Source organism: Belonocnema kinseyi, chromosome 3 (genome assembly GCF_010883055.1).
Source record: "Belonocnema kinseyi isolate 2016_QV_RU_SX_M_011 chromosome 3, B_treatae_v1, whole genome shotgun sequence".
Lineage (NCBI taxonomy): Eukaryota > Metazoa > Arthropoda > Insecta > Hymenoptera > Cynipidae > Belonocnema > Belonocnema kinseyi.
In genome coordinates this window covers 18,502,127-18,528,342 of record NC_046659.1, presented here as the reverse complement: position 1 = coordinate 18,528,342, position 26,216 = coordinate 18,502,127, and the positions used below count along the sequence as shown (strand labels likewise).

At 35.2% G+C, this 26,216-nt stretch overlaps 1 protein-coding gene across 1 annotated transcript in view; it reads right to left on the bottom strand.

The window, feature by feature from the left end:
• The window catches only part of LOC117168732 (isocitrate dehydrogenase [NAD] subunit gamma, mitochondrial), a 60,357-nt gene extending 35,602 nt beyond the window's left edge, over positions 1–24,755 (bottom strand). Inside the window, exon 1 of the mRNA XM_033354465.1 lies at positions 24,352–24,755. Coding sequence (XP_033210356.1) covers positions 24,352–24,573 — 222 coding nt within the window. The 5' untranslated portion in view covers positions 24,574–24,755. The remainder of the gene's footprint in view (positions 1–24,351) is intronic.
• Positions 24,756–26,216: the final 1,461 nt, after the last annotated feature.

The following is a 26,216-nucleotide window of genomic DNA, read 5'->3' as shown; positions in this document are numbered from 1 at the left end:
AACTTGATTCCTGCCCGAATTGCACACCAGCCGGGAAGAACCCATTGCACAGGGACATTTTCATATTTTGCGCCTTTAAAGTTGAATTCGGATCGGCCATTCGGCCAAGTCTGGGCATCTTCGGTTCAAGTTTATCATAGTTTCCATGGTTATGTTCGAAACCTCAAATGGATACAAGTGTCAAAAAAATGTAGAGTATTTGATGTAGTAATTACAAATAATAAAAGTGTTTCATTAATAATAAAGCCAAACTTGTGGACTGAGAAGCAACATTAATTTTCTTCTGTGCTAATAACATTATGGAAAGGCTGCTGAGTGACAAATACTATAAATTGGTAATAATATTGTGCGCTCTTAGTGGACGAAGAGTGAATTGTGTTCAACGCTTATTAACGGCATAAAAAAGGTATGTTATGAATAGACAGGCTATGTTTTGAATAAAGTGAATAACATACTACATGCGGAAATTTTAAATTGACATTACCTACAATTACTTACAGCGATTTGGGTAAAAAGGTGAGTCCGAACATAACCTCGAAATAATGACAGATCGGCCCCCGGCATGTTTATTATACTTTCGATTGATTATTTTTCACCAAAGAAATGTTTTGTGGTTTTGTATGTTTATTACTGACAATTTCGGCAGTCATAATTTAAACAATAATTACTTAATAATAATTTAACAATCATTACTTATTAATTAATAGTTTAAGGTGTTAATTTTGTTAGTCTACTTGGTCATAATCAATATTATTAAAATATTGACTAATTTTTCAAGATTGCGAAAAAACGCTCTCTAGCTCCGCTGCGATATGAGCCCTCGTCCTTCAGATTACCGGTCTGATTCTCTACCAACGCTAGAAAGCGTTTATATATAAATATATAAATATATATATATGTATATATATATATATAATTAAAAATTTGTCATAAGGACAACCGCAGGATTTCGCCGGGAGCGGGTACTAATCTGGAAAATTGCACCCGTTCCTAGCGAAATCGCGGTAAAATTTCAGTGACAACCACGTCTCACGACCTTGAGATAGGTGGTCACAGTCTGTAAAGGAATCAATATGACTATCCAGCAAAAGCCTCGTGCACCCTAAGAACACGGAGCGACCCAAAGACAACCGACTTCTGCATTTTTCCCGCAAGTGTTTTACCATATTGTTGACACACAGGGATGCTTTTTAGGCCATTAGCAAGTGAAAGCTTGGCACCTCCAAGAGCGCCGATGATAAAGACGATTAGTTTAACAGAATATTCCGGGTACAATCGTTGCAACTCCTTTATAAGGTCTCGATACCTCTCTTTCTTTTCATTCTCCTTGGTTATGTTTTTGTCAGCTGGTGCCGAAAATTCGATAACGAACATAGTTCGCTTCTCGATGTCAAGAAGAACCATGTCAGGCCTCGAGTGAGCAACAGAAACAATTGTCGAGAATATAAAGTTCTAGTATATGCGGCGCTTCCCATTCTCGACAATTGGCTCAATTTCCCTAGGAGCATTTAGAGGAGCGATATTAAGGTTAATGCCGTAAGAGTGACAGAGATGGTAATAAAGCACTCTTAGTGCCGCATTGTGCCTTTGAATGTAGGTCGTTCCCGCGTGAGTTGGTCAACTAGATAGTATGTGAGCTAAATGCTCGGGGTGTGCATGACACGCCCTGCAGCTATCATCGGGAATGTCTTGTCTCAAAATGTGGCGACGGTATGTTAAGGTGGAAATGACACCGTCTTGGCATTGAAAGATGAAACCCACCGTACCAGACTTCAATCCGGGCGATTTAAGGAAAGCAAACGTTAGCTCACAAGACATTGACTGATCCTTCACATTTCTGTGGAAGATACCGTGCATCCTCTTATCGAGGAGCTGTTCACGAAAGTTTTTCTCTTGTGCTTTCTTAATCCGGGCTTTCAGGAGTGAATACTCGAGATAGATAAGATTTGATGCATTTTGCTCACCCCTAATACTGAAGTCAAGTCCAAGTGTTTCTGTACAAAGCAGCGGCTTAGTACAGAAACGCTCCTTTACCCACTTCTTCGTGATTCCTGACCATTTTAAGAACAGGGTCTCTTCCTTTTGCAACTCTATGTGCTGTACCCAGAATAATCCTGTTGTGAAGATATTCAAGACTCAATATTCCGCGACCCCCTTGACGGCGTGAGATGTACAGTCGCGGAACGGAAGACTTAAGATGCATGCTTTTGTTCATGTGCATAACCTTTCTTCTCCCGATATCAAGAGATCTGAGTTCGTTCTTCGTCCATGGAACTACTCCAAATGAATAGAGTATTACCGGGACGGCAAGCATGTTCGCTGCAGATACTTTGTTCCTTGCCGACAGTACGGAAGACCAAATCTGTCGGATGAGACGTTTGTATCTGCTTCGGAGAGTATCCTTTATAGATGTCACATCCTGAATGCGGCTCTGTGGCACGCCCAGGTATGTATAAGTCCCTCCAGCGCAAAGGTGTCGTATGGCGCTTCTATCAACGAGCTCAGGATCTTCAAGGATGCCATTAAGTTTTCCTCGCTTCAAATAAACCTGGGCGAATTTGTCTAGCCCAAATTCAATTCCAATTTCCTTAGTATATCGTTCGACAATCCCCAGAGCTAGATGCAGTTGCTCTCTGTTTTTAGCATAAATCTTAAGATCGTCCATGTAAAATACATGAGTGACCTTGTACTTTCGATCTGCAGGTTTGCCGCACAAGTAGCCGTCGGAATGGCGAAGTGCTAGAGATAGTGGCAATAATGTAAGGTAAAAGAGGAGTGGGCTCATGTTGTCGCCTTGAAATACACCTCTCTGAAAGGTGACCTTGTTAGTTGTCACACGATTTTTTCCAGATGAGATAGTAAATCTGGTTTTCTAAAGCGGCATCAATCTCTCTATGCACCCAACTATTTGCGGATGAACCTTTAAGATTTCCAACAGACAGATGATAAGTCTATGGGAGGTCCAATCGAAAGCTTTCCGATAATCAATCCAGGCCATCGATAGGTCACGCTAGTAGAATGCTGCACCTTTGCAGACACATCTATCGATGAGCAGGTTCTCCCGACATCCGACTACGCCTTTCTTTGAGCCTCGTTGTTCATACATTTCTTACCACACAGGTTCAATTGCCCAAACAATCATAGCATTTAGGATAGCTGTGAATATCTTAGAAAGTGTGTTCAGACAAGTTATTGTCCTGTAATTCTTCGGGTCAGCTAAGTTGCCTATTTTCGACAGGAGTATTGTGCGCCCTTCCACCAACCACTCTGGAATCGGCTCTTCCGACTTCAAATATGAGGTGAAAATACGGGCCAAATGCTGATGGGTTGAAGAAAACTTCTTCCACCAGAAGGTTTTGATACAATCTGGTCCCGGTGCGGAATAGTTCTTCATCCCTCTTAATACTTTTTTCCTCTCCTCGGTAGTGATGGGTGGGCATTCTTTATCAGGTGTTATGAGAGCAACGCATAACTCCTTGAAGTTATTTATATTTTTTGAGTCTTCGTCCAGTCTATGCTGAACTTCGTAGACTTCTCTCCAAAATACTTCGACCTCCTCTGGTTTGGGTGGGTGTTCGACAGTAACTGGAGGGTCTTGGAAGAATCGAGATTGGTCAGAGAGAAACTGTTGATTTTCTCTGACCCACCTCTCTCTCCGCTCTAGACTTCTCTTAGCGTCAGATACTATCCGTATTCTCTCAACAATATGCTGCCTGATGGTCAGCAGCTTTGACTTGTTAAGTGTGTGATAACGGGTCCGGAGTTCGCGTGCGAACATTCGAACCTTGGCGGTAAAATTCCTGCCAGATGTGATGTAGTCAAGCACACACTGAATCTGGGACGCGTACTGTCTTGCCCAGCCTATCTTTATGGCAAGTTGATGCATTCGTCTTTTGGTCTTATGATCAACCGTTGATTTTGTTTTACGGTTCGCATCGGTCAAAGCTCTCGCTGCATTATACACACAATAATTGATAGCCCAGAGGTCAAATTCTCCGGAAAAATGTAAACGAAGAGTTGAGAGAAACCTTGGTGTTGATGTTTCTCCGGGTCGTAAAGCATCGCTCTTCATCTATTGGATGCCTGCCCGCGGTTGGTCTTAGTGTCCCCTCTCTTTCTCTGTTGCCGGCTTGTTTTAGCTGTGGTATAGTAGGCGTTCCGCTTACATAGCCCCTTTTACGGAGTAGTTCAGCATGGTTTCGCAGACGTTGCTGCGAAAAGTTCGATAGCTCCGGGCGTTGCTCGCACCACAAAGCATGCAGCCGTGCCATGTAACCCCGTTCAGGGGCCACACTCGCATCGTAGCACTCTAGCAAGTCGTGATTCAGTCACTCCGTCCACCCAAAGGTAGCGAGATCCCGCCGATCAATCGCATTGAATCCATTTTCATTGGCTCGCCCAGCTCTAGATTGGTCGGCATTGTTGACCGACGCATTGTCGGGAGCCCTGCGCTTTCTGTTGTTTTGAACCGCACTTACTACAACTATGTTTGGTGTTGTCATGGTTGTTCCCACGAGAAGCTAGGGAAAGGGGTTCGTCCATCCTTGTACAGCTCCGCATGCAAGGATAAGGCTGCGTACTCTGAGAAGTCGCCCGGTATCCCAGAGTCACCGTTCTAGATACCTCACCCAGGTGTCATTCAGCTTTCGGCACTAATGTTAAAATCGGTTCCGCCACACCGCCCCCTGGGGGTGGGAGCAACTTCGAAATCTTAAATGGGAACCCCTATTTTTTATTGCATATTCAAATTCTTTGGATAAATATGCGTATGATTTGTCTATAACATTTTTCTTGGTTCGCGATTGATGGTGCTGTAATCAAAGAAATTCCATGTTTCTTCATTTTACTGTTACTGAGAATGCACGCTTAAGATTCTGCCGTACACTAACAATAAAATTACACCATTTTCATTATGAAATAACTGACCACGAAAACAACGAATTTTTCAAATCGCTACAGAATCATTGAACAAAACTTATGTCCGTTCTTGAAAAGTAATTATTAAGCAATACGTTTACATTAACAGTGTTTCCTGAATATTTCTAAATTTTAGCTCTGGCATTATTGTAGATTGAGGTCAGCGTAGACTATCGAAACATTACGTAAGTGTTTACTTTTTTCTTTCCTTGAATACAGTAAATTAGAAAAAATGCATTTAAGGAAAAACTCATTTTAGTTAGATCAAAGATTATTCAAAATCCTACTTTACAATGGAGTATCTAACCGTACGAGAAAAAATTGAAATGGTTCTGCTGTATGGAGAAGCTGGAAGAAATCCTGACAATGCTGTCAATTTCTACGCTCAGCGTTTTCCAAATAGAATTGTCTCACGTGCTTCATTTTATCGTCCTATTGCAAAATTTACTAGCGATGGAAGTGTACAACCAAAGAAAAAGTCCCGTATAACAACAGTCACTGGAGAAAATCATGAAATTGCTTATTAGCTTGAGTGGCTAATAATTCTCACGTTAGTACACGAGAAATTGCTCGTTATTCCGGAATGTCTCAGAGCAGTGTTTGGAAAAATTTCAAACGTAATAAATTTCATGCGTATCATGTCTCTTTACATCAAGAACGTCATGGCGTTGATTTCCAAAATCGGGTTGCTTTTTGTCAGTGGGTACGTGAACAAAGACAACAAAATCCCAACTTTTTTCGTTATGTATTATTCTCGGACGTGTCGTCTTTTACGAACCAAGGAATATTTAATCGACATAACATGCACTACTGAAGTATTTAAAATCCGCAGTGACTTCATGAAGTCGAACACCAGCGTCCATGGACTGTCAAATCGGTCTCCAGATTATCGAAGGCAGCTTAAATGGTCCAAAATATCAAGACATTTTGGAAAATGAACTGCCTTTCAACATGATGTGGGTTAAACAGGAATGTCTCTGCAGATAATTTTGTTGGCGAACTGCGTGTTAGCCTACACAAATTATTTCCCCATGATGTCATCACAAAGAAGCAACCAGAACATGTGATGAAGCATAAAACCCAACTGAAAGGAGGTGATGTATTAGTTCAGTTTGATTTCTCTGAGAACTTCAAGTACGTGGTTCAACATGCTGCGGAAAAATTTAATTACAATAATGATCAGTGCAGAGTCCATCCTGCAGTATTCTATTACATATCTGGTGAAGAAATAAAGCACTTTAATCTCGTATTGTTTTCCGATTGTACCACTCTTGATACTGTTGCAGTCGACATTATGCAAACCATCCCCATAGCAGAAACTAAGAAGGTTTACCCAAAAGTGAAAGTGAGTGGCACTTTCAAGCTACCGCCCATGGCAAATATGCATGCAATTACATTTGTGCCACCTCCAAAAGAGACACCACACGTGCTTGCGTTTAAGCTACATAAGCACATGAAGCAATTTTGACGGAACAAGATCTCTACAAATGGCCGAAGAATAAATTCGGACATATGCCAATCTTTCTTTACATGAAACAAATACATAACAGGACTCAAAGGAAGCTCAACAAAAGATTTTCCTTTGCTCCGAGAATGATCAAAATACAGATCGGACATTCATTCATTTCTGCGAAAGATAAACAATTGGAAGTGAGGTTATACTCTGGCGCCGATGATGGTCTTTCGATTGCTCAGTACTAGGCACATAATATTTTCCGACACTATGGAAATAATTCATGAAAAACTCTTCAGCCAATCACACCTGTCATATTGTGTCCACCATATATAATTCCGATATTTTCACTGTAGATTCATGATCAGTGTCCATGGAAACCCTCGAGGAATCATTCTGAATCTGAGTAGACTAGTTCGAGTAATTTGAAACTTGAAAGTTAGACAATATGAGCCACATTGAATCTGCAATTTTTTATTCTCATATTCTGACACCAAATTCATAATAAGCGACATCCAGAACACCCAAGTAATCATTTGCAGGCCGATCAGGGTAATTTGAAGTACGCAAAACATAACGGCTATCTTTGATCCGCCATTTTGAATTATCATATTATGACCCCAGATTCGTGATCGGTAGCCCAGAAAACCCCTTAGGGGTCACTTTGAGCCCACTTAGAGTAATTGTCAATTTTTAATGAATGATCTGAACATCAATTATTTTTCCCCATTTCAGGTGCCATATTAGAGCCTCCATATTGATATTTCTCAAAGAACATAAAGCATTTGAAAATACACGTCGAGACAAAGACTTCAAGCCTTTAAACGACTCGATTGGGTGGAAGGAATTTTGGCAACAGCCTTGTCTGCGAAACTATGCCGAATTAGTCCACAAAAGGGCTTATGTAAGCAGAGCGCCTACTCTCCCACAGCCAGAACAAGGCGGCAACAAAGAAAGAGAGGTGACAGTAAGACCAACCCCGGGCAGGCATCCGATAGAGGAAGATCGATGCTTTATGACCCGGAAAAACATCAACATTCATATTTCTCTCAAACGGAAAGATCTGTTGCGTGTATAATGCAGCAAGAGCTTTGGCCGATGCGATCCGTATAATAAAATCAAAGGTTGATCATAACACCAAAAGACGAATACAGAACCTCGCCATAAATATAGGCTGGGCAAGACAGCACGCGTCCCACATTCAGTGTGTGATTGACTACATAACATCTGGCAGGAATTTTACCGCCAAGGTTCGAAAGTTCGCGCGAGAACTCCGAATCCATTAGCACACACTTAACAAGTCAAATCTGCTGACCATCAGGCAGCATATTGCTGAGAGCATACGGATACTTTCTGACTCTAAGAGAAGTCTAGAGCGGAGAGAGAGGTGAGTCAGAGAAAACCAAAAGTTCCTTCATCTCGACCCTTCCAAGACCCTCCAGTTATTGTCAACCACCTGCCCAAACCAAAGGAGGTCGAAGTATTTTGGAGCGAAGTCCACGAAGTGCAGCATTGACCCATCACTACCGAGATGGAAAAAGTATTAAAAGGTATGAAGAACTATTCCGCTCCGGCACCTTCTGGTGGAAGAAGCTTCCTTCAACCTATCAGCATTTGGCCCGTATTTTCACCTCATATTTAATGTCGGAAGAACCAATTCCGGAGTGGTTGGTGGAAGAGCGTACAGTAATCCTGCTGAAAATGGGCATTTTAGCTGACCCAAAGAATTACAGAACCATCACTTGATTGAACACACTACATAAGATATTCACAGCTATTCTATATAACATTGTTCGGGCAATCGAACCTGTGTGGCAAGAAATATATGAACAATGCGCCTCAAAGAAAGGCATAGCAGGATGTCGTGAGAACCTGCTTATCGATAGATGTGTCTGCAAAGATCCAGCATCCTACCAGAGTGACGTATCGATGGCCTGGATTGATTATCGGAAAGCTTTCGATTCTACATTCCATAGACTTATCATCTGTCTTTTGGGAATCTTAAAGGTTCATCCGCAAATAGTTGGGTGCATAGAGGGATTGATGCCGCTTTGGAAAACCAGATTTACTATCTCATCTGGCAAAAATCGTGTGACAACGAACAAGGTCACGTTTCAGAGAGGTGTCTTTCAGGGCGACACCATGAGCCCACTCCTCTTTTGCCTTACGTTATTACCACTATCACTAGCACTGCGCCATTCTGACGGGTACTTGTGCGGCAAACCTGCAGATCGAAAGTACAAGGTCACTAATGTATTTTACATGGATGATCTTAAGATCTATACTAAAAATAAAGAGCAACTACATCTAGCTCTACGGATTGTCGAACGATACGCTAAGGAAATAGGAATAGTATTTGGAGTAGAAAAATGCGCCAAAGGTTTATTTGAAGCAAAGAAAACTTAATGGCATTCCTGAAGACCCCGAGCTCGTCGACAGAAGCGCTATACGACACCTTTGTGCTGAAGAGACTTATTCATACCTGGGAGTGCCACAGAGCCACATTCAGGCATGCTTGCCGTCCCGGTAGTACTCTATTCATTTGGAGTGGTTCTATGAACTAAGAATGAGCTCAGCTCCCTTGATATCGGGACTCTACATCTCACGTCGTAAATGTGGTCGCAGAATATTGAATGTTGAATGCCTTCACAATAGGATTATTCTGGGTGCAGCACATTGAGTCGTAAATGAAAGAGATCCTCTGCTTAAAATGGTGAGGAAGCACGAAGAAGTGGGCAAAGTCACTCACTCCTTAAAGCCCGGATTAAGAAAGCAAAGGAGAAAAACTTCCGTAAACAGCTCCTCGAGAAGATGGGTTAGGGGGTTTCATTTTGGCATGCCAAGACGGTGTTATTTCCACCTTAACATACCGTCGCCACATTTTGAGCCGACATTCCCGATGATAGTTGCAGGGCGTACCATGCACACCCAGAGCATCCAGCAAACATACTATCTATTTATCTAATTAATGCGTGAACGACCTACATCCAAAGGCACAATGCAGCCTTAAGAGTGTTTTTATACTATCTTTGTCACTCTTAAGGAATTAACCTTAATATCGCTCCGCTAAACTTTCCTAGGGCAAAAAGAGTCAATTATCGAGAATAAGAAGTGCCGCATATACTGGAACTTTATATTCTCGACAATTGTTTCTGTTGCACACTCGAGGCGCGACAATTGTACCCGGAATATTCTGTTAAACTAATCGTCCTTATCATCAGCGCTCTTGGTGGTCCAAAGCTTTCACTGGTTAATAGCCTGAAAAGCATCCCAGAGTGTCGACAATATCCTAAAACACTTGTGTGGAAAATGCAGAAAGCAGAATTAAATTGACTTCAACGTTCTTCCTGAACGCATTTAACAGGATTACCTTACCTTGAGTTTGTACCCTATATAACAGAATTAAAACGCCTTCACTCATTAACGGAAATCATGATAGGATTACACAGCATTGATGTGAGACACAACTATTTGATTTTCACATTAATTAAAATGTTAACGGTAGAAAACGAAATTCATTTGGACTCAAAACGTTGTGAATCTAGCCATATTTCAAATCATTTTATTCAATTTTAAAACATTCTTTCTTACCAAGCACATAATATGTGTTATTTGAAGAGGAGTACAACTTGGAATTCCATATGGTATGTTAAATATCATTTGCAATTAAAAATCTCGTAAAATATAAGAGATACGTAAAAATGGATAGCATTTTTAAAATTTTGAGTGTCCTGTTCGCCAGGCCTGTTCATTGAGGGGTATTCGACTCATTCGCCACATGTTTGAGTTCCACCACCCGTTCTCTACTCAGGTTCGGAGGTGGTCGTTTTCTGAAATGGAAGCGAGGTATCCTGTGCCGTAGATAAGTAGTGTCTCGAAAGGTGTCTTAGGGCGACTGGTTTTAAAGTAAAACGAAGTAATTTGGAATTGAAATAATTAATATATTAGCAGTTAAAGAATGCATAAGTCTTACAAATCAGGAAAGTACATAATATTTTTTTTGAAGAAAGTTGAAAATAAAACTTCGAAGCCAACAGTTTCATGGAAAATAGGTTTATTCTGAAAAATTCTGAAAATGTTAAACCTTTAATCGAATATAATTTGTAAAAGAAGTTTTTCGGAATATAATTTTTTGATATAATAATTAAAATAATGTATATTTATGAAATTTTGGTTGAAATTTGACACACGCTAATTAATTCTGCTAATAATTTTATTTAACTCATTAACATTAACATTCCAGGAAATTATTATCATTTGATGAAAAAAAGTATAGCTTATTGGTAGAAATTTGATAGCCTTGGCTCAAAATTCATCCGATTGGTTAAAAATTCAACTATTCGTTGAATACTTCATCTATTTTCATGTAAATTTAACATTTTTACTTCAAATCTTGGAAATTTGAAGCGTTTCAATTGATTGAGAATACATTTTTCTGTTATGAAATTCGGTAACTTTTGTGAAACTTCGTCGCTCTAAAGTTATAGTACGCCATGTCCATCAACTGTCAAAGTGAGAAAATTAGGTTCAAATTTTAAAAATAATATACTCTAACAAAAACGTTATCAAATGTCGAAATAAGTTTATCAAAAAAATGCATGATCAAGAATATAGTAACAAATTTCAATACTATTATGAATATATTTTTGATGATGTGGAAAATTTATTTTGGACGTGACTCGCCATTCAAATGCACTGAGTCAGTTTTGCGAAGGACGACAGAAGATGAAACACTGGGGCCACTAGCGCCACGCCCTACATTTGAATGACAGCTGATCAGAAACATGGGAGATGCAGTATTTTTCTCAGTTTTTGTAATATTTTGAACATTTGTGGATATTTTAAAAACTTTGAGCTTGAATTAAGCCAAGATTCAATGTTTCTAAAATTTTTAAAAAATATCGAGGATTAAAAAATAGACCTTAAAAACACTGGAAATTTCTTTTTAAGGATTTTAATATTCAAGCAGAGTAAAATGGTAAAATATAAAGAATACGTCTTCAAGGAAAATAAACTTAAAGTTCTAAAATGTCGATATAAATAATCGTTTTTCTATTTTTAACTACTTGAATGATTCTAATGTATTATAATTATAATAATATACATTATAATAAAAATACACAAGAAATTATAAAAATTATCATTTTTAATATTTAGTATATTGTATTAATCGTCAAGATAGTGAAAAGATTATCAGTATGGAAGCTATTAAGTTTACTGTACATTTAGTCATATAATTATTTGAAAATTGGATTAAAATATGTAGATATGAATTAAATATGGACGAAAGATATCGATGTATCTATCCGAACTGTCGTGCAGGGTACGACTCAACCCGTTTAAACGGAGTAAAAAGTATTTTCCTTTATTTCAAAAAATGAGATTAGACGTTGGAAACAAGCAATTAAGCGTGAAAAAAGGATTTTATTATTAAACCTGGACATTCAGTGTGTAAAGATCCCTTTTTGAAGGATCAAATAATTTGAAAAAGGAATTTTTAGCTCCTGATTACACGTCTATGACGGTAAATATTACGATTTCTTTACACCGATGTCCTTTAACCTAAAATAACCGAATGACTCTGACGGTTTCACGTATACATTGAGTTTTAAATTTTGAGATGTTCTTATTGTTGCCGAACTTTTAGATTATTTTAATATTGTGTAAAATTATGGTTTTAATAGTTTTAGAAATTTAAACAGTATTTTAAGACCCTTACTATCTTTAAGAAAAATGTAAAAGAAAAATTAATTAAATAAACAACTATATTATAATTGTAAAATAATGATTTTCTTGCAGACATAATGGTCAAAGAAACCTAAATTAAAACTAGGGGTTTTGCCATCTCAATTTCCAAACTGCCCTGATCATTGTTCGACGGCTGACTTTTTTATTAGACATTTCAGAATCCTTTGTCAAAAAATCGCGCTTCATTATACGACGGGTTTTTTTTTTAGCAGCCTTCGAACAATGAGCGGAGCAGTTTGGAAATTGAGATTTCGAAACCCCTGGTTTTAATTTAGGTTTATGATACAATTCTGACTGCAAAAAAATTATTATGTTACAATTTTCATTCACTTTAATACTTGAATTTATCAATAAATTAATGAAATTGTAAATAAATGTTGAAACTCAGCGATAATTCAACACTGTCATTAATGTTACTTTTAAATTTTTCCTACAGTTAGTAAGGGTCTTGAAATATTTTTTTAATTTCTAAACTATTGAAACTATAATTTTACACACTATCACAATAACCTAAAAGTTTTGTAACAAGAAGAATATATTAAGATATGATAATCAATGTTGTCATAAGATCGTCAGATCCACTTGATTATTTTAGGTTAAAGGACATCAATGTAAACAAATCGTAATACTTACCGCAGTAAACGTTCCATCAGGAGCTAAAACTCCCTTTTTCCAAATGATCTGATTCTTTAAAAGTTATCTTCACACACTATGTGTACAGGTTTAACAATTAAATCCTTTTTGGTACGCTTAATTGCTTGCTGCAAACCTTCAACCTCACTTTTTGGAACGCAGAAAAAACTGTTTTTACTTCACATGAGCGGACTGAGTCGTACCCTGATTTACAGTTCAGAGCTATACATCGATGTCCACCCATTTTGATTACATATTTATCCTTAAATGAATAACATACGCCAAAAAGATGATAGAGTTATGACATTTCACAAGTTTTTACATGCAAAATAATAACAGACAAGGGGCAGACCGGGCGCCGCAGCGGTGACGCCAATGTTTTAAGACTCGCCGCTCTTCACAAAACTGACTCGCACCTCTAATGCAAAAGCGAAAATCGTGTCACCCTCCTGGTTTGACCCTAACCTCAAAAACACTAAAAAAAGAAAAGAATCTTCATCTGAGAACTAGAAGTATATATTCTTATGTATTTTTATGCCGTGAATCCGAATCCGCCATCAGAATTGACCTAACGGGTATCTGTTTGGCCCTAGCCTCAAAAAACAACTTAAAATCACAAAAGGCAAAAAATAAAAATTGTGACCCGATTTCGAAAATTTCGACGCGGAAAACATCAAAATGTTTCCTTTTTCAATTACAGGTTTTCTTTTTCAATCACGAAATTAGTTGCTTTAAGGAATTAGAGGTATTTTTTAAGTGATATTGAATGGTCTTGAGGTTAAGAATATACTGTAACCTAGTAGGTTTCTTGAAACCGTAAAATTGGACTTGGATATCCCAAAAAGGTATAAGAATGTGGTGAGGTTCCACCTTCAGCGTATAAAAAATGTCATTTTCATGTATTTGAGGTATTCTTTGAGATTATATTCAAGGGTTTTAAGGTTATCAATTATGAAACAAAGATCTGGTTCGATTTTGTTCAAGCAAAACGGGCTATTTTAACGATTTAAAGGTGTTTTTTGAGGTCATGGCCAAACAGAGACCCTTTGGGCTAATTCTGGTGGCGGAATCGGATTCAGCGGGTCAAAATACTTTGGAATATATATGTTTCGTTACCAGATTAAGACACTTTTCTTTTTTTTGTGTGGCTGTGTAATAAGTCCAAAAATTACAAAAAGTGAACATGGGGTAGTATAACAAATCTTTCCTTGTAGAAAATTAATCACTGCAGTTGAAAATTCGTATGCTCTGGTACGAACTTGATCTTCTTGGTTGCAAATTCATCTTGTTGGTTAAAAATTCAACTATTTGGTTCAGAATCCATCATTCTCTTGAAAATTTAACATTTTTACTTTAAATCTTGGAAGGGGCCCCGCACAGAATGCATGGCAAAATGTCTTTTGGTTGGATTTGGATAAAACTTAGTAATTTTGTAGGATATAGGGGCCCAAGAAGATATCCATAAAAAATTAAAAAAAAAAATTGACAGTTTTAACGCTATACGGCGCCAAACGCTCAAAATCAGCGCATAAGATATACCCGTATAGTATTGAGAGCAAAAACGACGATCATAAGCCAATCATAAGTATCGCTCTCTTCTCGCTACGGCCGAACGCTAAGCGCTCAATATTTTGACTAAACTGCAACATTCACAATTTCAAGGTAACAACGGTGCTTGAATAAGGTCAGTATCAAGTGCGACAATGCCAATCATATGAATCGCCCGCTTGACGCAACGTGCGAACGCAACGTGCGAACACAATGCGCTCAATATTTTATAACGACTGCAGCACTCACTGTTTCAGAGCAGAAAATGTTATAAAATAAGGTCAGTATCAAGTTCGGTTTTTCGAATCATATATATCGTATCATATATAAGGTTTAAGATAAAGTGCGGTCGTTGCGAGAAGTGGACGGTATATATGATTGGCACAAACGCACTTAAAAATTATCTTACTTTATAAGCGTTATTGCCCTCAAACTGTGATTGTTACCCTAAATTTTTAAATATTGAACACTTCGCGTTCGTAAATTGCGAGGGGCAGGGGATTTATACATCAAGGGCGTTTACTACGTAGTCATAGGGAATATAATGATTGGTCAAAGGCTTCGAAACTCAGAAGACGTGGGTAAAATATAGGTATAATCTAATTCTGAAAAAAGGTAAGGTTCTTCAGGATTCACCGCGCATTTCAAATAAATAATTTGTTACGAATTTAAAAGAAATGTAACACAACATTAAAATTATCCACAAATACATTCTGGACGTGCATTAAGTACTTTCTTAAAAATTAGAGTTGATTTTTACTAATGTAACGGTAGGTGAGTGATATTTGACGTTTGACAAGTGTCAAAATCGTTTTGTACTTCGAAATTAATTAATTAAATAAAGTGAATATCTGCAGGTTGTACGTAATTAATTGGTGATAAAATCTGTTGTTTTACTTATTGAATTAAATATGGGAATCAAACGCTTTTGACTAACTGCAACGAAAATTGTAATCCGTATGATTATAAAAATTGCACCGATGAATCTGAGATTCAAATGAGGAAAAGTAAGAAGCAGTGAATTATTCTTATAAGCTGGGTGTCCAACGACCTTGAAAATTTCGTCTCCGCTACTATAGAATGTTAAATCTTTTGTTCTTTAAATCTTTGTTAAATCTTTTGTGATATTTGACTTAGAAATTATAAAAATTATTAGCTTGAATCTTCAATATTAACTCAGCTTCATGGCCATATAAAGGAATTTTCAAGAGTTTCACCACTCGGTTTTTAAGTATACACCATATTACAAAACATTACTAAAGATTTCAAAATGTTTCAAAGATTTAAAAATATTTAAAAGGATTTTTAACATTTTATACAGGCGCGTATATCAGATTTTAAATATTTCATAACAATTTCAGAAAGATTTTTAATCTTTTAAAAGATGTAAAGGGTTTAAAAGATTTTGAAAAGGTAACAGTACACCAGATTTAAAAGATTTTTAAACATTTAAGGGCATGCTCTTCGGCGACCACGTGACCAAAATAGTCCCCGGTTATGAGCATTTTTTTTGGTGTTCACTGTGTCCACACGGATTGAGATATCGCGTTTAAAATTTGACAGATTAAATAAAAGGCATTAAAGAACGTTTGTATACACAAATATGTTTATAATTTTAAAGAAAGTTTATTTATAAATTGATGAAATAGGATATTACCATTCGAGTTATAGCACTTTGCAGATATGTTTGGTTTGATGCATTTCAGATTCTTTGATTCGCGTATATTGAACACTGACACCAATTTAGGACTAGATCGTCTAAACCTTAAAAAAAATTAATATAAGCAATAAAATTTGTATATTCGTTGCAAATAAAAAATTTAGGATCTGCACACACGTAATCTATCATTATTTTTGGAGCATTTTGAGCGATTTCTAGCGGAGAAAAAAAGAAACTTAGAACGTCGATAAAGTCGAGATCACAAGACTAAGTTCGTTCATGAAATTTTTGTGTAGAAAATGAAAATATTTTCATTTTTTGGTCCTCACTACGTCGACACGGATTGAGATATCGTCTTCAGGATTTAGGAAGTTATGCAGAAAGCACTAAAGAACGTTTGTATACATCAAACTGTTCATAGTTACGAAGAAAGTTTTCTAGTAAAACACTACTGGAATAGGAAATAAACTTTTAACGTCGACAAAGTGGATTCCTCGATTTAAAAAAATCGAAAAACATCTTAGAATGTGATCCTCGAAATATTTAGAAGTTTTGAAAATATTTCACTATGCTTTAAAATTTGTAAACATTTCAAGAAATTTAGAACAAAATGTAGTTTTTAAATGTTACAGAATACATTTTTAATGCCACCCAAGAATTTTGAAGATTTTGAAGATACTGAAAATAATTACTTGAAATTCCTGGAAAAATTTCAAATGTTTTATTAAAAAAAATTAATTTTAATATAATATTTATAACGATGAAAAAAGAAAAAAAATAGACAAATAAATAAAAATGATGTAATTATTAATTTAGAAAAATTAGAAATGTTGTTGTAATTTATTTTTTTAGTTTAAAATTGAACTAATTCATTGAAAAATTTTTATGATCGGTTGAAATTTTTTTACTTTCTTAGCTAAAAGTTCATCTGTTTTGTTAAAAGATCGTCTCTTTTGATTAAAAAAAAAAAATAATTTCTATGAGTGCAGCTGACTAACAAAGCAGTCGTCATTATTATTAAGATTGTAAATGGAGTTCTGCCTTCTGTATTCAGTCTTCTTTCACATCTGAGTAAAATTGCGTAGAAAATTATTAAAAATAGCATTAATAAAATTAAAACAAAATACTTCTAACAGAATATTTGAAAATATTTCAAAATAAACACAGGTTCCGATAAATGAATAAAAATTGAACGATTATAATTTTTTATTCAATTAAAAATTTTGTACATAAAAAGATAAATTAATTTTAAGTCGTAAAAACTTAGTAATCGTTTTTTTATTTATTTATTAAAACCTGTTTGTTTTGAAACCTTCTTCAACATTCTGTTGAAACTATTTTTTCTTAATAAAAATTATTTTTAAATTTGTCAGGTATCTTAAGAAAATTGCTGTATTATCTTTAAACATTTCAAAACCCTTAAAACGCTTAAGAATTTTCAAAACTCTACAAATCTTTAAGAAAATTATTCAATATTTTTCTAAAATTATCTAAAATTTCTTCCATAAAAAAATGGCCTTCAAATCTTGCAGATTCTTTTTTGACAATTTGAGAAATACTTTGAAATCTTTTAGAATATTCTCTTGGAATTAATTATTCAGAATAAAAAGTCATCTTCAATTTTCTTCGAAATTTTAATAATTTTTTATAACACATGAACCTTTTAAAATGCTCAAAAGGATTTAAATTTTTTTATTGTTTGAAATCTACAAAAATATACATTTTTCAAATCCTGTCAAGTTTTAAATTACTTTTTAATCTTCTCGAAACCTTTAAGTAGCTTTTAAACTTACTCGAATTTTTCTAAATTAATAATTACATCGTTTTTATTCATTCATCAAATTTTTTGCTTTTTCTAATCTTTATAAATATTATCTTAACTCTATTTTTTTCAAAATAAAAGATCATTTGCAATTTTCTCATATTGAAACATGAATTCTAAAAAAGCTAAAATAGAAACTTTTAAATTATCTCCTTTAACATTCTTTCAAATCCGTTTGAATTTTCTAAAAATATTCTAAAGAGTTCAATTTTATAAAATGCTCCGAAATACTTTCACATTATTAAAACAGATTGAAAATTAGTTAGAAATTATTATAAATAGCCTAAAATTTGAAAAATAGTCCTTATTCTATATTTTAAATATTTAAATATTTAAAGGTTTCTATTTTTTTCATTTTAAGTATTACGTTTTTGTAATTGATATTAAAAGTTTCATAAACTGTACACTAATACGATGGTATTATTTTTCTAAAAAGCATTAGAGACTCTGTATATTTTAAACTAATTTTATCTTTTTAAAAAATATAAAAAAATATATAATATATATTATATACAAAAAGTATATATAAGTATAAAATATAAAAATATAACTATAATTATTAATTAATATTATAGAAATTTAGAGATGATACGAATTTTCGAGAGGTGCCAGAATCATGTGGTTTTTAATTACATTTAAAGTGATTTAAATGAAGTTTATTTTAAAAATGAGATTTTTCTGTGCAAAAAAAATTCGCTCTGATTTTTACGAAAAAAATTAAAGAATTCAATTCTAAACACTTACAACTGATATTATTTTTAATTAAAAGCATAAAAAATAATAATTTCAAGCCTAATTGAGCTATTAAATGTTTAACAATACCCAAGTTCCTTTAAAATTTTAATTAGGACCGTACAATTAAATGCATAAAAATTAATCATTTTTAAATTATTATTATTAAATTATGTGTTATGTTAGGCTGTCGAATCATATTTATGTTTTTGTGCGTACAATAAGTTAAGAATGTGTCTCTCGTGTGTGTCTTCCCTCCATCCTTGCTTCCTTCTGATATACAAGTAGGCTAAATATAGAAGCCCCTCTATAAATCGGAATTTTTTTTCGTGTTGAAAACGACGGCGCGATGATTTAGAATTATAGAACTCTGCCGTGTTTTTGATTTGAGGCGTTCTGTGAATTATCCAGTCTTCCACTTTGTTCTTAACGGACTTTTCGCAAATTTTCAAGCTTCCCGTTGCTAAAATTACTGTCCCATTTAAGAATTATTCCTGCATTATATTTAATTATCATAGACACATTTCTTTAGAAATGAAACAACGTAGATCTGTAATTATTACGGATTTTTTTAAATATCCGCCACATCGGAACTAATTCTGTCATTCCTAAAGTACAAATTTTTCCGTGTAGTACCATGTTCTCGATATATGCTGCAGAAAGGAGATTGTGACCCCAAACTTTTAATGCAACGTGTATTTCCTTATTCAACAATGTCTTATATTATTTGATGAACCCGTTTTACAAAAAGGTTTGGCTATCTATTTCCGTGCCACCATCCTTCAGTTGTTAACAGAATTTTCAGAAATGAGTGCGTGAATTAATGCAAAAGCTTCACGCATTATACGACTTAAATATGTGAATACTTTAAATTACCTTCTTTTTATTTCTTGTAATTCGTTATCAGTATTACTTTCTTCACATAAACTTAACACAAACGTACATTTCAGAAATCCGACTGTTACCGAAGGTGATTTCTTCAGAAGTGATGGAACAATGTTGTTGAATTTAATTGCTTGTAGTCATTTTCTCTTTTTTCATTGCTTAAGGCTTAGGCTTAACGCATCAAAACCAACCGGGAACATTAGTTCCCAAAAACGCGCTAAGAGGCACCTGATAGTTATCAGTGTCATACGAAGTTAACGCACCTGGCAGCCGTCAACGCTCAGTTTTAACAGTTGCAGATTTAAAATCTACTTATTGTAAATTTGATCTCTAAATACACTTGAAAAGTTATAATCTAAGCGCAAAGAAAGCAATTAACGTGGAACATATTACTTGCATAACCCGTTTTTGTGAGCGAAAACTCAGCGAAATTTTCAACATTACGCAATTTATTACAATAGAAAATTTCCAGTCCTTCTTTATTGAACTATTTAAATCTCCTAAAATATCAAATAAAATAGGCAGATACATTCTCTATACTATATTACTGTATTGCAATAAGCTCAGATTTAATGTATGAACTTTTATAAATATTGAAGGGCAATTATTTCAACATTTTTTTAAATATCAGCTTACACTTTACAAAAAAAATCCTTAAAATTGTTTGAAATGAGGATCTTTCAACACATCTATTTAAAGTTATGGCGCTTATACATTTCCTTTATTTATTATTGTAAAGTATAATGTAATAATATATTAATTATTCATCTTTGCATTTGTTGACCTAGAAAATGCTTTTGACAAGTTAGATAGAAGTAAACTTTGGGAAGTCCTGAAAGAGTATGGAGTCAATGGATGGCTCCTACAAGCTATAAAAACAATATATATGGCTAGCAAAGCGAGTGTAAGGGTGAATGGGGAATTGAGTGCCTATTTCGATATTATTCAAGGAGTTAGACAAGGATGCGTTATGTCTTCATGGTTGTTTGTATTTTTTATGGACAAGTGTTTAAGAATGGCTCTTTTCTACGAAGAGGGTGTGGATCTCGAAACAGTAACGGTACGTGGTTTAGCGTTCGCAGATAAGGTTGCTATGGTAGTCAATCGAAGACTTACAAAGAATCTTGAATAAACTAAATGCAAGCATGAAGAGCATGGGCCTCAAAATTAACGCATATAAAACAAAAACTATGGTGTTCGAAGGAAAGAGTGAGAAAACACGATGCAATATTTTATTAAATGATGAGAGAATTGAACAGGTTCATAAGTTCGTATACCTTGGTAGCTTATTTACTAGGGACGGGAAGATAGATGGAGAATTAGATAGACGCATAAACGAAGGTAAGGTTATTGGTAGAGCAGGTCCCCTTATCAGAAGTAAAAATATAGCAAATAAAGCTAAAATGGCAATACATAATTCTATATTTGTACCGACTGTACTATACGGTAGCGAGACATGGACATATCAAGAAAAAGATAAGAGTAGAATTAGCGCAATTGACATGAGATTCATGCGCATAATATGCGGGAAAACCCCTAATGGACAAAGTAAGTAACGAGATAATTCTAAAAGAATGTGGTGCAGAACAGACGCTAGTAGACAGATGGGAAAGAAATCGGTTAAGATGGTTCGAACATGTTGAGAGAAGGCCAAATGAACGACTAACGAAACAAGTATATCAAGGTAAAGTAAATGGCAGCGTGCCCAGAGGTAGACCGCGGAAAGAATGGTTAGAATGTGTGAATGAGACCCTAGTTAGAAGAGACATAAGGAGTCACAGAAAAACGAGAGCCTGCATGAAAAAATGCATGGACATAAAAGAAGCTAGAGAGGTATGCCAAGACAGGAAAGTATGGCGGCAAATAGTTGATAAAAAGAGTGTCAATAGAGTGAATGAAGCCTGAAACAAAAGACCTTGGCCACTAATGGGCACAAATCTTTTTTTTCGAGATCTTCATCCGAAATTCTATCCAAAACTGTACCACCATTTTCTTTCATAATCGTTCAGAAAGTGTCCCAGCGGTATCTTTCCGTTTATTTCCAGAAACCGTCCAATGCACATTTTATGTAATATTATTGAATAAATATTGTATAATAGAACTTGATATGTAATTATCATATAATTGTAAATAATGTTTTAAAATTAAAATATATTGGAAGATTAGAAACAAAAAATTATTCATACAATAAATTTTGAAATTGAACAATTTTATTCATTTAATAATTTTTTTATCAAATTATACCTGGTTAATAATTTTGATAGTAAGTTAGTGAACAAATTTAGGAAAGAAATTATTTTTTAAACCTTATTTAAAAAATTATTTTATTCAATTATTAATTTTTTAATGACAATAATTTTCAAGAACAAAATATGTAATATATATTATTAATATTAAAATAATAATATAATCTCGGAAAGGAACTGTAAAATTCGTATGCAGGTTTCGGAAAGATTCTGATGATATCTGAAAAGAACATTTTTCCGACTGTTTCAGAATCTATCAGAAATTTCCTTTCAGAATCTTTCCGACTTTTTAGGGAGCTGTCAGAAAAAATATATGATTTTCAGCGCAAGATATCAGTAAACATTTCTTTTTTGTTCGAGTTGCTTTTTACAGCATTAAAATAAAAATATTATATTTCAAACAAGTCGCCCTAAACTCTGAAACACCTAATATAAAACATATCTGCGGTACTTAATTCTGTAACATACGTCACGTGGCACGCGCCATGAACAACCGCGACGCCTTTCTAGTAGCGAGTGGAGGTTGTTGGTGGTGTTGAAATACCAAGTGGCTTTTGAGCAATTATAACGAATATTGACTCTATGCTCCCTCAGTGGACAGGCCTGATATACGCTACTATAGGTTTCAAAAATTTTGACCTGTCTACAAAAGTTTGAGTAAGTCAGTGAAAAAAAATCGCTTAAGAACGTTACAAACATCACTGCAAAGATAATTGTATTGCGAACAAATGGTCTGTTCATGATACCGTCATAGATTAACTATCAAGAAAGTTACCGTTTGGCGAAAGTATAAAAACACAGTCAATTTCACGACAATGAACTTTTACTTGTTATATTTTGTTGAAAAATCATTAGAAATGAGTCAAAAAAATCAGACGAATTCCTTGACATTTTTTCTGTGAATATAGTGTCATAAAATTTAAAAAAATAATAATTGTAGGTTACAAAGTAAATTATGGAGGTGGACCTTATCTCAGCTCCAAATTGTGATAGAAAGCTTAGCCAAAGCTCGAGATAAGTAAACAAATTCAAGTAATACAATGACATACGAATAAAGCTTCAAAATTATTAAATAATTGGCTATTAGCTATTATTTTTTCTACATTTTTTTATGTCGCTTAGGGGTGGCGAGTTTATATAATCCAGGCAATATTCCCAACCATAACTGTCAGCTCCAGAGATCCCATTGAGTCTCAATTCAGTAACTCTTCCAGAAAGCTAAAAATAAATACGAGTTCATTCCGGTAATCAGGTAGCTGGGGAAAAGTGCCGAACAGTAACCCTCAACTGACACTGATGACTCATTTTATACGCGCAAAACAAAAACATAGAAAAAATTATTGCTGATAGTCAATTATTAAATAATTTCGAAACTTTATTTCATATGTCATTGTATTACTTTAATTTTTTACTCATCTCAACCTTTTGCTGAGCTTTATACCACAATTTGGAGCTCAGATAAGGTCCACCTCTATAATTGACTCTGTAACCTACAATTATTAAAATTTTTAAGACACCTATATTTACAGAAAATGTCAAGGAATTCTCCTGATTTTTTTCGCTTAGTTTCTAATGATTTCTCAACAAAATATAACAAGTCAAAGTTGACTGTCGTGAAATTGACGCTGTTTTCCCTGTTGTTAAACCTTCGCCCAACTGTAACTTCACTGTTAATTAATTTATGATGGCGTCATGAATAAATAATTTGCTGTCAATAAAATTATATTCGCAATGAAATTTGTAACGTTCTTAAGCGATTTTTCTCAGTGACCTTTCAAATTTTAGTAGAGGTCAACATTTTTGAAACCTATATATATCACAGGGATATCCACGGATAGTTCGCTGTCTCGCTCCCCTTCCTCTTCTCCAAGCATTCCACCGTGCCTTCTCCCCTCATACACGGTCGCTCTCTACCTAAGGCCACCAAAATTTTAGATGAAACTTCACGCATTACCCCACGTGGAATCCATAATCCACGCAGTCCTACGTGAGTATCCGCGGGACATTCCACGTAATTTTTTTCTGTTTAGCTCCTCAGACACATGGCTGAGTCCGTGGATGATTACAAGAAAAATGGGATCACCCTAGATAACGCTAAAAAAGTAGTAATAATAATGAAGAATAATAGGTCGGCGAATCCCGATAACCCGAAATGTTCGTTTATAACATAACACCCATCAAGCACTGGACGATTACCGGCACATGCCTATTTTCATTTGAGATTTCTGAGACCGAAAAGAATGAAAAATAAATTTTTTCAATATTGCATATACAGATTCAATAGTTATAAATTCGGAATTTAGGGATTTTCAATATTCCAGATACATACCAATTTTCCAAGTTTTGAATTACGATAATGTATCTCGTAAGGAGAAAGAGATATCTCAAAATGCAGAAAATATTCAGATGCACCTTCAGTCATTTATTATATAATATAAATATAATAATAATAAACAAATAATATAAATAACCTGAGAAATATAAAAGGGATTAGGTTTTATTGCATTCTATTCTTGGATCCCTAATAAAAGAATTATCCTTCGAACCCATGTTGTCACGATTTCTGAGTATTTTCTAAACAATTATGACTTTTCTTGACGAATTCTATCGAGAAACGTAATAAAAGTGGATAGAAATAGGCGAAAGTCTTAACTTTTTTTCTGATGATTCCCGACATTTTTTAGTAGGGACAAGTGCTACGACATACCTCTTTTACATATCCCATAAGTTCAGGTCCGATACCTGCACCAGGTAGGATAGTGACAGTATGTCGCCCACCGTAGTGGGCCTTTGGTATTGGCATAACTTTTTTTATTGTTGGTGTTTTATGTTGAACTTCGAAAGCAGACATTGATGTAGCCCCTTTATGAAATGGTGGCATGATTGATTTGGATTGTTTAATATGCTTGAAGATAGAACGTGCAGCCATTGCGAAAGATTCTTTAGAATTCAATAATTTACAATATTGGAATTTATCTATGAGGAATTAAATTTTCGTAGTATTCCTTAACTGGCACTACTTTTTGTCAAGGTCTATTTTTAACAATAACCCAGTGCATCAGCCATGCGCAGTGCTGCATACTATGGACCTATGAATAGATGAACCACGCATGGACCCAATAGATATGGAGATCAGACATAAGGAGACCAAACTAGTAGAACTGAAAGTGAACACTTTTCTGTTGCTTGAAGTACGCATACACACATTTGCAAAATCACACTTACGTATAGTTCAAAACTTACCGAGCGTGGCGTGCCAACCGCACTTAAAAACATATGGCCGCCGATGTGAATGCGAGTCAAATATAAATATATAATTATTAAACAATTAATAGTTTGCGTATAAAGGCAACGATGTTAAAATTAAAAATCGCTGTATAAAAGCGAAAGTTTCCAATAAGTGTGGTTTCAAGTGTATAGAGTACAAGACTTTCAGAGTGGTATCAGTTGTATGTTTATTGTTTTTGTTACGAACACGTCGAATACCTGTCGCACGGATAGTGTTAGTAAAAGTAATTTGAGATAAACATACTGCCTACCTCTTCCATAGCAAATAATTTTTTATTCCGCAAACATTTCACAAAATCTGTCTGATTAATTATTAATTATTTATTTGTTCAAGCGACCTTTCAAAACAATGGAGGCGGCCATATTTTTTTTAAGTGTGGTTGGCACTCCACGCTCGAAAAGTTTTGAACTATACGTGTTATCTTACACATGCGTGTGTGCGTAATTCTGGCAACAGAAAAGTGACCGCTTTTTGTGAAGTCCATGCATTACAGATTGGTCTCCTTATATCTATTCTCCATGCCAATAGAGTTCGAAAGGTGATAACTTACGTCAGGAACGCCGGTAACTTACCGGTAAGTTCTCGAGTGATTTTTTTCTCGACAATTTAAGTTTTTCGCCGAGATGAATGTTACGGTGCAGTCCCATGTGGGCAGAAAACGTCGACGAAAAGCAGAAACTTGTGAGAGTGAAAGAGACAAATATCTTTCCATCTCTTTCACTCTCACGAGTTTTTGCTTTCCGCCGATGTTTTCTGCCCACATGAGAGTATACCTTAAAGCCTGGTCTACAATAGTCGCAAACAACCTGTTGCAGAGATGAGGTGGGAGATAGGCGATCCCATGTATTTAATTTTGAACGATTTTCGCCAGCGCTACCTATTACCTGAGGATTTTGCGCACTAAAATAAAGTGCCCCCAATTACTTAGGCCAGTTTACGAACTGAAATAGATGATAGACGGTTCTACGTGAGCGGTCAAACAGGGCGGCATTTTTCCAGTTTAACAATGTTGGAGAGAAGATCAGAGTGGGTAATTTCGCGTATATGGTCTATACTCTAGTTCGCAAACTGGCTAGGTGAATTTGGGATGCTTTGATTAACAAGTTTACATAGAAGAATCTGAATGATCTTAAGGGCATGTGACACAGCTAAATACCTATATTACCGACCTCACTTTTTCAATTCACTGAATGTTTTTTTGAACCTAAGAACTTTTTTTGTAAATAAAATATCCAGCTGAAACTTTGGAAAATGTATTAGAGTACAATAAAGTACGTTTAGGC